Source organism: Leucoraja erinacea, chromosome 13, assembly GCF_028641065.1.
Source record: "Leucoraja erinacea ecotype New England chromosome 13, Leri_hhj_1, whole genome shotgun sequence".
Lineage (NCBI taxonomy): Eukaryota > Metazoa > Chordata > Chondrichthyes > Rajiformes > Rajidae > Leucoraja > Leucoraja erinaceus.
Genome location: NC_073389.1, coordinates 7,956,610 through 7,968,973, shown reverse-complemented (window position 1 = coordinate 7,968,973; position 12,364 = coordinate 7,956,610). Strand labels below are relative to the sequence as shown.

General features: G+C 43.2%; 1 protein-coding gene across 3 annotated transcripts in view; it reads right to left on the bottom strand.

Moving 5' to 3' along the window:
* The window catches only part of LOC129702594 (proteolipid protein DM gamma), a 181,981-nt gene that overhangs the window by 18,147 nt on the left and 151,470 nt on the right, over positions 1 to 12,364 (bottom strand). For all 3 annotated transcript variants that reach the window (XM_055644388.1, XM_055644387.1, XM_055644389.1), the window contains exons 3-4: positions 8,148 to 8,304; positions 3,706 to 3,880 (exon numbers count right to left, since the gene is read on the bottom strand). In XM_055644388.1, coding sequence (XP_055500363.1) covers positions 3,706 to 3,880; positions 8,148 to 8,304 — 332 coding nt within the window. The remainder of the gene's footprint in view (positions 1 to 3,705; positions 3,881 to 8,147; positions 8,305 to 12,364) is intronic.

The window sequence follows — 12,364 nt, the reverse complement described above, 5'->3', positions numbered from 1 at the left end:
TATTAGTCAGGGGGGGGGTGAATCTGTGGAATTCATTGCCACAGACTATTGTGGAGGCTAAGATTGGGGTAATTTGAAAGCAGAGATTATTGATAGGTTCTTGATTAGAGATGTCCCTGACCCACTTAGGAAACCTGAACGGAAACCTCTGGAGATTTTGCGCTCCACCCAAGGTTTCCGTGCGGTGTTTACCTTCCACTACCTGCAACCTCCGGCAACCACCTGCAACCACCTTCAACTAGCATCACAACCGGCTTCCACTAAAGAATTACCGATTTTTAAAACGGCAACCTATTTTTAGTCGCACGCCTGGTTTTGAATTTTTTGAAATAATCGCCGGAACATAGAAGAAGCGGAAACCATTTTCGACCATTAGGGAGACTGACAAAAACCTCCGGGAACCGCACGGAAACCTTGGGTGGGGCGCAAAGTCTCCAGAGGTATCCGTTCCGGTTTCCTAAGTGGGACAGGGGCATAAGGGTGTCAAAGGTTATGGGGAGAAGGCAGGAGAATGGGATTGAGAGGGAAAAAATAGATCAGCCATGATCGAAAGGTGGAGCAGACCTGATGGGCCGAATGGCCCAATTCTGCTCCAAGAACTTATGATCTTATAAACACTCCAAAAAAATCAAATCAGATTATGAATATTTTCACAGTGAGAAAGAGAGTTCAGTAGCCTTGGTTTTAAAAAACAATACAGAAAAACGGAAATGGGGACATTTGGATCTGGAGCTGTGGATGGAAAGAGTCACGAATTGAAAGTAGTTTACTGCACGCTGGAGTTGGAAGGGTCAGGTCGAGGACCCCTGCCTTGGACTGTATCCATCATTGTTGGGGACAACGACTGCCAAAATAGTTTAATCCTATTGCAGGAAGTTGTGCGATGTGTTGAAATCACAAGGAAATGGCACAGAAGATTAATTCAGCCCATCATGTCCACAATGGACAAACATTCTTCAAGCTGCTAGCAGCCCAGACTGGCATTTGGACTCCTACTCAAAGGACCATCAGTCCAAGTTCGTGGAGCAGTCTGAAGAAAGGTCTCGACCCAAAACGTCACCCATTCCTTCTCTCCAGAGATGCTGCCTGTCCCGCTGAGTTACTCCAGCTTTTTGTGTGTATCATCAGTCCAAGTTCAACAGCTTACATATAACATCTCCCTCCATGTCACCAGACCCGACCGAGCATTTATTTAATACTTTCAATATCATAAAACATACAAAGTTGCTTCATAGAAGTGTAATAAAAAAATAACATTGTTACATGGGGAAATATTCATCTTGATCATATCCTTTGTCCCATTAATTATTTCCGTGACCGTGTGGGTTTTTTCCGAGATCTCCAGTTTCCTCTCACACTCCAAAGATGTCCAGGTTTGTAGGTAAATTGGCTTGGTATAAATGTAAATTGTCTCTAGTGTGTGTAGGATAGTGTTAAGGGCCTGTCCCACTTGAGTGTCATTTGTGTGTCATGCAGGTGGTGCACGAAGATATTGTGAATCCCAAAATCCTGGAGCGGCGTGCGCATCACTGCCTACGTCACCACGCACCATGCGCGCGTAATGCACGCCATGCACGCGCATCACGACACGCGCCGCGTGCGTCGTGACTCGTAAATGATGTTGTGTAAATGACGCGCAAATGACGCCCAAGTGGGACTGGCCCTTTAGTGTGCGGGAATCGCTGGTCGTGTGGACTCGGTGGGCCAAAGGGCCCTAAACTAAACTAAACCCAGGCAGTAAAGCCACATCAGCTGCAACCTACCAAAGACCTTAACCACAGCCTGCTCTATATATGCAGCATCAAAATAAAGCTGTTCTCAATAGCCCGCTTTCCCACATTCACAATACCCATCACATCTGTCATCCCCTCAAGCATCAATTCCAACGTTTGTAATGCAATTTTCCGTTCTGAGTCACATGCTATTTATCTCATCCTCAACTGGTTATAAAATAATTTCATTCTTTTATTCCCCACCATTCCTTTTAAAATATTTTTAGAGATACAGCGTGGAGACAGTCCCTTCGGCCCACCGAGTCCGAACCGACCAGTGATTCCCCCCCGCACATTAACGCTATCCTACACACATTAATGACCAATTATTTTTACATTTATATCAAGCACAAAGCTGTATGTCTTTGGAGCGTTGGAGGAAACCAAGGTTTTTAGAGAAAATCCACATGGTACAAACTCCGTACAGACAGCAGCCACAGCCAGGATCGAACCCGGGTCTCTGGCGCTGTAAGTAATGTAAGGCGACAACTCTATCGCTGCGCCACCATGCTGCCCACATTCATTTTAAACAAAAAGCAAATTATTACCAACATAATTCTGCCTTTCTTTTTTTGGGGAGAGCTATTACAGCAATATCTTTTCCCTGCTGGAGTTATACGTTAGGACAAAAAAAGTCCTCTTTTTCAATTTCTACTTATGCATTTGCTTTCAATGTTTTGAAATGAAATGGTTGTCTTTGCTCAAAATGATACACGTTAATGCTGAAACTATGTGATGTTCTTTGAATAACCAATGATGTTCATTGAATTTCCATTCCTCTGTGACAGTTATTATTCCAGTCCGTCCCACCCCACCTTCCAGACACTTCATTTTCTAATTTCTACCCAATTTTAATCTGGTGCAATAGTTCTTTTTTATTTAAGGTTCTTTTATTTAGAGCTTGTGGATACAAAGCTTGCATTCACTAGATTACAGCTAGTTTCCAGACTAGTCTGCACTGTTTGTCAGATCAACAGTTGCAATGTAGAATGGAGATAACAATAGTGCATTCATTTGGGCCTGATCTTGGTTGTTGAACCACATCTCAGTGCACTGAAGCATAAAACATTGAGTTGTCATCGCCACTTATTTTAGAGACAACTTACCTCTCACTGACAGACCTTCCATTCAGTTTAGTTTATTGTCACGTGTACCGAGGCACAAGCTTTGTTGCGTGCTAACCAGTCAGCAGAAAGACCATACATGATCACCAACAAACTATTTACAGTGTATCGATACATGATAAGGGAATGACTTTTAGTGCAAGGTAAAGCCGGCAAAGTCCGATCAAGGATAGTCCGAGGGTCATCAAAGAGGTTTATAGTATTTAGCACTGCTCTCTGGTTGTGGTAGGATGATTCAGTTGCCTGATAACAGCTGGGAAGAAACTGTCTCTGAATCTGGTGTGTGTGCATTTACACACTTCTATACTTTTTGCCTGGTGGGAGAGGGGAGAAGAGGGAGTGGCCAGGGTGCAACTCATCCTTGATTATGCTGCCGGCCTTGTCGAGGCAGCGTGAGGTATAAATGCCTTGCTTTGCACGAGGGGCCCTGAAATGCTATAACAATCAAGGGTATTTTAAATTTAGTGCAATTTTCACAAGCATTTTGGAAAAGCAAGACTATGAAAGTAGGGGCAGAAAAAGTGGTGATTGCAAGTTCCATAGGAGTATTCAAAACAGGATCTGGGCGTATGTTGAATAAGGAAGAACTTGGGGAGCTATGGAGGGAAAACAGGACTGGAATTAACTGGGTTAATATAGGTATGATGTACTGAATGGCTACATTTGCTGTATGGTTTTCTGGATTTGAATCTTAGCAATACTGTCACTCTAATTTCAAGCAACACCTGCACCTTGAGTCAAGTTTAGACCAAAGCAGAAATGAGGTTTGTAATAAATAATAGCAAACAATAAATCAGATGGTACTTTACCAAACTGCCGCACGTCCATGCAGATTTCGTCGATCGGTGTGGTCAGGTTCCCCGTCGGAGGGGAGATGATGGTCTGGCAGGCCGACCACATGTTGTAATAAATAAAGACTGGGATAGCAGAGAAGCCAAAGACTCCCAGCCAGGCTATTCCCAACAGGTAAGTCAGGAACACAAACTGAAGAGAAATTGAAAAATATATCAAGTTATTGATGTGTTAAACAAATGATGCATGCACAATAAGACGTGTAGAAAGGAACTGCAGATGCTGGTTTAAACTGAAGATAGACACAAAATGCTGGAGCAGTTCAGCGGGACAGGCAACATCGCTGGTGATAAGGAACTGGTGACATTTCGGGTCAAGACCCTTCTTCAGAAACAGCACCAATTCCTTATCTCCCGAGATGCTGCCTGTCCCGCTGGATACTCCAGCATTTTGTGTCCATGCACAATAGGACGTTGATGAGGCCGCATTGGTGTTCAGTTCTGGGCACCATGTTATAGCAGAGATGTTGTCAAGCTGGAAAGGGTACAGAGATTGTATGAGGATGTTGCCAGGACTAGAGGGTTTAACCTATAGGGCGAGGTTGAGTAGGCTGGGACTCTATTCCTTGGAAAGCAGGAGGATGAGGGGTGATCTTATTGAGGTGTATAAAATCATGAAAGGAATAGATCATTTACCTACACTGGGCAAACAGTCTTTTGCCCAGTGTAGGTACTGTAAATTGAGGGCCAGAGGACATAGGTTTAAGTAGAAGGGGAAAAGATTTAATAGGAATCTGAGGGGTAACTTTTTCACACAAAGGGTGTGGAAAATCCAGGACTTATTGCAAATTCCCTTTTCCTCCTAGGACCCTCCATGCATCTGGTACTTCAACAACACACGGAAATGCTTAGATGTGTGAAGTGCATTCTTGACCACAGCAGCCTTTAAAAACAGTTGTGAGCTTATGAAATGTTCATGATTCAAAGTCTCTTGAAGACAGCTGTAGGTCTCTGCCCCATCACATATTGTCTTTGTTCCTGGCAGCTCTCCCAGTCTCTGACCCGAATCATTGTCTGTTTCACCCTCCACAGACGCTGCCTGACCTCCCAACCAGTCCTGTTTTTATTTTAGAAAGAGTCATAGAGTCATGCAGTTGGACAGCACGGAAACAGGCCATTCAGCCCACCTTACCATTCATGTTGACGTACTGGGCTGGGCCCATTTGCTTGTATTCGCCCGAAAGCCCCCTAAACCCTTCCTATCCATATACCTGTCCAATTTCTGTTAAAAGTCATGTGCTTCTGGCAATCATTCCAGCAACGACTACTCTCCATGTTGTCCCTGAAGTCCCTATTTTAATATCTCTCCTTTCACTTTAAGCCTATTCCCTCGAGTTTTAGAATCATCTACCCTTGGAAACTGACTGCGAGTGTTCATGGATTATGGGCAGAAGGCCGGAGCATGGGGTTAGGAGGGAGAGATAGATCAGCCATGATTGGATGGCAGAGTAGACGATGGGCTGAATGGCCTAATTCTGCTCATCTCACTTATGACCTTTTGACCTTATAGATGATGAACAGGAAGCAAGAGCTTCACAGACATAAAGGAAGAAATTGACTGTGCTACTAAATAGGGTAAATGCCCCTCATGATCTTGTACACCTCAATAAGGTCCCCACACTATGCCCCAAGGAGAGAAATCACAAACAATTCAAGATATTGCTATAACTCAATCCCACAGGCCAGATAATAACCTGGTGACCTGGTTTACAGCAGTTGTTGTTTTTTGCATTTCAATTACTTGAAGGGTACATGCTACAGTGCCCATTGTGTAGAGCCTGGCTCTTCTAATCAGCCTGAAGATGGGTCTCGACCCGAAACATCACCCATTCCTTCTCTGCAGAGATGCTGCCTGTCCCTCCGCCTCTCTGTGTCTGTCTTTGGTGTAAACCAGCAGTTCCTTCTTCCACCTTGATCCTCCAGCCTGTCTCCCAAAATACAGTCATACAATTTAGAAACAGGCCCTTCGGCCCAACTCGTCCATGCTGACCAAGATGCTCCAGCCAAGCTGGTCCTGTTTGCCTGTATTTGGCCCACATCCCTCTAAACCTTTCCTATCCAGGTACCTGTCCGAGTGTCTTTTAAATGCAGTTATAGTATTTGTCTCAACTACCTCCTCTGGCAGCTTGTTTGAAATACCCACCACCTTCTGTGTGTAAAAGTTTCCCCTCAGGTTTGTATTATATCTTGTCCCTCTCTCCTCTTGTTTTTGATTCCCCTACTCTGGGCAAGAGACTGTGTGCATCATTGATTCCCCTCATGGTTTTACACACCTCTATAAGATCAGCCCTCAGCCTGCAGTGCTCCAAGGGCTAAACTGCTTGCCTAACCACCCTCTCCCAAAAGCTCAGACCCTCAAGTCCTGGTAACATCCTCATCAATCTTCTCTGTACACTTTCCACTTTAATTACACCTTCCTATAGCAGGGTGACCAGAACTGTACACAATACTCAAAGTGTGGCCTTGCCAACATCTTGTACAACTGTAACATAATGTCCCAACTTCTATACTCAATACCCCGACTGACAAAGGCCAATGTATCAAAAGCCTCCTCGACCACCTTATCTATCTGTGATGCCACTTTCAGACAACTATGTACCTGTACTCCGAGATCCCTCTGCTCTCCAACACACCCCAGGGCCCTACCATTCACTGTGAATATCCTGCCTTGGTTTGACTTCCCAAAATGCAACACCTATCGTTTATGTGGATTAAACTGCATTTGCCATTCCTCAGCCCACTTGCCCATCTATCCCCTAAAAATCACCCAGGGAAGATGAAGGGAAAGTTTGCACGGTGGATACCCAATCTGTATTGGTTTCTCCACGAGAAGTGTGCCATTACTCACAATCAGAGTATATTCAAGCAGGTAGACATAAAAAATTGGAGTAACTCAGCGGGACAGGCTGAATGGGTGACGTTTTGGGTCAAGACCCATCTTCAGACCCGAAACGTCACCCATTCCTTCTCTGCAGAGATGCTGCCTGTCCCGCTGAGTTACACCAGCTTTTTGTGTCTATCTTCGGTTTAAACCAGCATCTGCAGTTCCTTCCTACACATATATTCAAGAAGGCATGTGCAAGGTTGTTGTAATCTGAAGTCCTGCAGAGAATGTTTAGGGCAGAGACTGGGAAAGATACAGGTGCCAAGGAAATGCCAGAAGATATTATTAGCAGTAACTCCATAAACAGCAAGCCAGTTTATCCACATTAACTGTAATGAAATATCTTAATAATCTGGATTAGGAGCTGGTGGTTTAATGCTTAATAATACAGCCACTGAAAATAGAAACTTGGATCCTGTGCAGTGAGAATGGGGGCATTTATTTATTTATTCCTGGTGACAAACAGATCTCTTCTAAGGCAGATAATTTAAAAGAGGGCATCGGGTAACTTGCTCTGAGTGTATCCATGTGCTTTTTTTAAATATATAATCTTCTGATTACTTAGATATATCAAAATTAATTATGGCAATCGCCAGAATTTGAGGATATCAACTTCAGTGAACAATATTTCAGAAAATTATTTCGGAAATTATTTGCATATAAATGATATTTTTCTTTCAAAATGTTTGCCACTTTTGACTTCCAACGCACACATATTCTACCTACTTGTGCACGAGTCCAGAGAGAAACAAAGGATTAGTGTTTGATCATAAATTTACAGCTAGGAATTTCACCATAAGATCTAATGAGGAGAGAATGATTGATGCATCAGAGCCCAAAGCCAATTATTTATGCTCTTGCCAAGTACTCTCAGTGTCGTTAAATACTGTTGCTCATCAGTCATGATCTTATTGAATGTCAGGACAGGCTCAAGGGGCAGAGTGGCCTGTTCTTGCTGGTATGTGTATAATGACTGCAGTCAGCATTGCTACTTCTCCACGGGCACTGGTACTGCTTTCCACCGGGCGGTTACGATGGCGCAGCGGTAGAGTTGCTGCCTCACAGCGCTTATAGTGCCGGTGGCCTGGGTTTAATCCCGACTACAGGAGCTTGTCTGTACGGAGTTTGTACGTTATCTCTAAACTAAACTGAATGCCGACTCCACTAAAAGCACCACATTTTCAACAGGCTTGTGAGTGAACCCTCTACCACCCTCCACTTCCCCACAAAGGTCAAGTGCCAGGACAAGACAACCTGGTGATTCGGTGAGCGGGTTTGTGGTGCAATATTATACCGCCTCAGTTGTGAAAACCACTGCCTGAGTGCCCAGCCCCACTTCTTCACCAGCGCCTCACTGTTTTGTTTACTTGGCGCTCACAGCACATTGTGGCCACTTCCTCTCACGGTGCGAACCCAGTGTGTATTGTCCAAGCCTCTGTCTGTCTCTCCCCCAGCTGGGCCAGCTGTTAAAGGCCTACCACAGCATCATGAGCGACACACAGTCCGAGCTTCATACCATTCCACTGATGCAACGTCCACACGCGGTTGTCTTGAACTCGCCATGGATTTCCTTAACAGCGCTGGAGGTATAAAACCCTTCCGCCAGGAGGATGATTCCATACAGGAAGAAGAAGGAAGCAACTCCGTAGATGACATACTGCATTATTTGGATGCTGAGGAGAGGGAAAAAAGCACATTTTACAGATTGTACGAGCGGTCTCCCAAAACTGCTGGTGAACAGTGGGGGAAAACTAAATACGAGGACTGAAGGGAGGGAGGGTTATTGTCAATGCTGCAACTGATGAGGAAACAAAAATGAAACAGAAAAAAAACATTGGCTATTGTGCCGGATGGAACGTTTTGGAAACTGGTTCATGGCCAGATCCCAGAAACCGGAATCATAAATATTAGACATTCCACACAGTGGAAAGATTACAAAGTTGTGGAACACGGAAACACCAATGGGCAGTGCAATGGTCTAATGAGTGTTCATTTTTGTGAAATAGGGTAACTTCCTGCAAAAAATAGCCGAGAGGAAGCTTTTGAAACAATATGTTAAACATTTCCACAGTAGCATTCCACTGGGGGATTTTCAAGCCAAATTTCTCCTGCTTCTGGACTCAATCTACACAGATTTTATAATGCAGTTTAACTCATCAACAGGAACTCATTATAACCGAGAGAGGGAACACGTATTGTCTTGCTTCATGCATCCCCATTGCTCCTTTGAACTAGCAGCAGGCTCAAAGCATTTATTCAGGTGCAAATGAAAGTCTTTCTGCTGACTGAATAGCTCGCGACAAAAACCTTTCACTGTACCTCGTTACACGTGATAATAAACTAAACTAAACTGAACTAATGTGCACCTTGTGAGAAATAGCCTGAAGATGCCCATTTCACAAAGCATAATACAACAAAACTATAAGCATCCTCCGTCAGAAGCTGAAGGACATGATTTGGATCGGGACGATATGTTAAAGATGCAACATGTCATCGTTTTAAAAACAAGTTCCTTTTAACTGGATTTGAAAAGGACCAGAGGACATGGGTTTAAGGAGAAGGGGACAAAAATTTAATTGGAATCTGAGCAGTAACTTTTTCACACAAAGGGTGGTGGGTGTATGGAACAAGCTGCCAGAAGAGGCAGTTGAGGCTGGGACTATTAAGAAACAGTGAGACAGGTACATGGATAGAACAGGTTTGGAGGGATATTGACCAAACGCGGGCAGGTGGGACTGGTGTAGCTGGGACATGTTGGCCGGTGTGGGCAAGTTGGGCCAAATGGTCGTTCACCACGCTGTATCACTCTCTGACTCTATGAAAAACTATCCCCTTGTGGCAAGGTGGACACTGCAGAATCTGATCTGCCATAAATACAGGGGGTCTAGCATTTGCTGACAATCCCAGAACAAAATGTTGGTGCATGGCTAACCCTGTATAAGTGCTTTCCATCAATTCCATGGGCGTTGAGATTTGGAAATGGATTGGAGTTTGACGTGACTAATATCACTACAATCACCTTCTACACAGCTGCTTGTGACACACCTTTGCAATGAGAAGGGATTCGTTTGCTATGAACCAAGAACTCAAAGAGTTTTAATGTAAGGATTTTCTCCAACGTGTAGCAATGTTACAAAATTTTGAGATTTAAAAAATCAAGTCTGCAATTTATCCCATCAGATAAAGCATAAAAAAAAGTTTAATTTGACACCTAATTCACTTTCATATCTCAAGTAATAAAAAAGTTATGGCCATTTTCATACTCGGAAATTAGCATCTTGTTCCCTATTGATTTTCTATGGACATAACAAAAAAGCTGTGATCATGGACAGTCAAAAGCCCATAACCTTCTTAAAAATTAAGAGAACAGAATGAAATTTTCAGTTATCATAGATTGAACCATTCTGAAACAAATATAAAATAATCTTACTTGGATTACCTGAAATTAAAGCATATAATTAGTTAGTTACCCAATTGTAGCTAATTTCAAACTTCAATTACTAGATCTAAACATCTATCCATTTCTTAATAAATGATTAACATTTTTAAATAGCCTAAGTGTCCAAATAATATTCACAAATAATTCACAATAAAACATGATTTTTAAATCTCATTTACATCAATTTATAGGCCAAATGGAAGGAATTTAGTGTTCAATTGCTGTGAATTAAAGTCCATTTTAAATCAGCTTTCTAGTGGGTTCCTGTGAACGTGCTGGTTTAGAACGTTCACATTGCGCTGGATTTGTGCCCTCAAATGCCCAGAAAAATACTGCGGGATATAAAGAGCCCAAAATGAACTACTCGCTATAGTAAACTTTGTATAAAGGGGTCTTAAGAAGCCCCTTTTAATGTAAAAATAAGATACATACCTTTAATTGTTTGCTTTATAAAACCCTGGGGCTGCGAGAGGTCGCGGGTTGAGAGAGTGATTTTAAAACTATTATAACTATTATTCGAGGCCTAAAAAACTAATAATCCCTTTTGCGACGGGGTCTTTCAGCGATTTTTCGTTAATGATTTACTAGGCTGAACATCTTCGATTGGAACAGCCTAGTAAAAATCGCGTTTTAAACCCGCCCCCTCTAAACAGCGCCAAAATCGCGCACACGGGCTGGGGCAGATTCTCAGCGACGATTCAGGTAGGTTTTGCAACATACCTACAACGTGTTATTTGACTAATACCTTTTTTGCCTGTAACTGTACTGTTGATAAATTGATTAAAAGACAATACCACCGTATCATTAATACAGCAATATTTCATAATTTATTACCATTAACAATATCAGATTTTAGGCAGTTATGTCAAGAAGTCATGGAGCCCGGCAGAACAGACACAGGGGCCTCAGTCTACTTTGACCATGTCGTCCAAGTTGCCATTTTGGGCTTTCCCCATTTGCTTCCAGTCCTTATATCTTGTCCAAATGTCTTTTAAAAGCCGCCATTGTCTCCGCTTCTATAGATTCCTCAGGCAAATCATCCCAGAAACTGACTACCCTCGGAATGAAAACTTACCCCCACCCCCGAGGTCTCCCTTAAACCACTCCCCTCCCTTGTTATTCGTCTGGCTGTATGGTGACCACAAATTTCACTGTACCAATTGGTACAGGTGACAAATAAATGTCTCTTGTCTCTTAAGCTTATACTCTCTCATTTTTGAAACCCCCACCCATGGCAAAGTCAGGGATACATCACAACATAGGACAGTACAGCACATGAACAGGCCCTTTGGCCCACAACGTCTGTGCCGCAAATGATGCCAAGATCAATTCTTAATGGCCCTGCACATAATCCATATCCCTTCATTCCCTGCATATCCATATGCCTATCCACAAGTCTCTTAAATGTCACTATCATACCTGCCTTAACCACCACCCTTGGCAGCATGTTCCAGGTACTCTGTGCACTGTGTAAAAAATATGCCCCGTACATCTCCTTTAATCTTTACCCCTCTCACCTTAAGGCCATGCCCTCTAGTGCTTGAAAACAAGTCCATCCTGTCAATGCCTTTCATAATTTTATATTTATCGAGTAATAGTCTGAGCTATAGGGAGAGGTTGAGTAGGCTGGGTCTCTATTCCATGGAGTGCAGGAGGATGAGGGGAGATCTTATAGAGATATACAAAATCATGAGAGGAATAGATCGGGTGGATGCACAGTGTATTTTACCCAGAGTGGGGGAATTGAGGACCAGAGGACATAGGTTCAAGGTGAAGGGGAAAAGATTTAATAGGAATCTGAGGGGTAACTTTTTCACACAAAGGGTGGTGGGTGTATGGAACAAGCTGCCAGAGGAGGTAGTTGAGGCTGGGACTATTCCACAGTTTAACAAACAGTTGGACAGGTACATGGATTGGACAGGTTTGGAGGGATATGGACCAGGCGCAGGCAGGTGGGACATGGGTAGATGGGACATTGTTGGCCAGTGTGGGCGAGTTGGGCCGAAGGCTCTATGAAGGCTCAGATGCTGCCTCACCCGCTGAGTTTCTCCAGCATTTTTGTCTACCTTTGATTTACCAGAATCTGCAGTTCCTTCTTAAACTATGAGTACCTTGCTCATCTCCTGTGGCTCCATGCATAAATAACCAATTTGCTTTCTCAGGACCCATATTCTCGCAGATACCCTTTTTCTTTGAATGTAATAAAAAAAATCTTTGGCTTCTCATTAATTATATCTGCCAGAGCTATCGAATGGTTTCTTTTTGCCCTCCTGATTCCGTTCTTAAGTATGTTT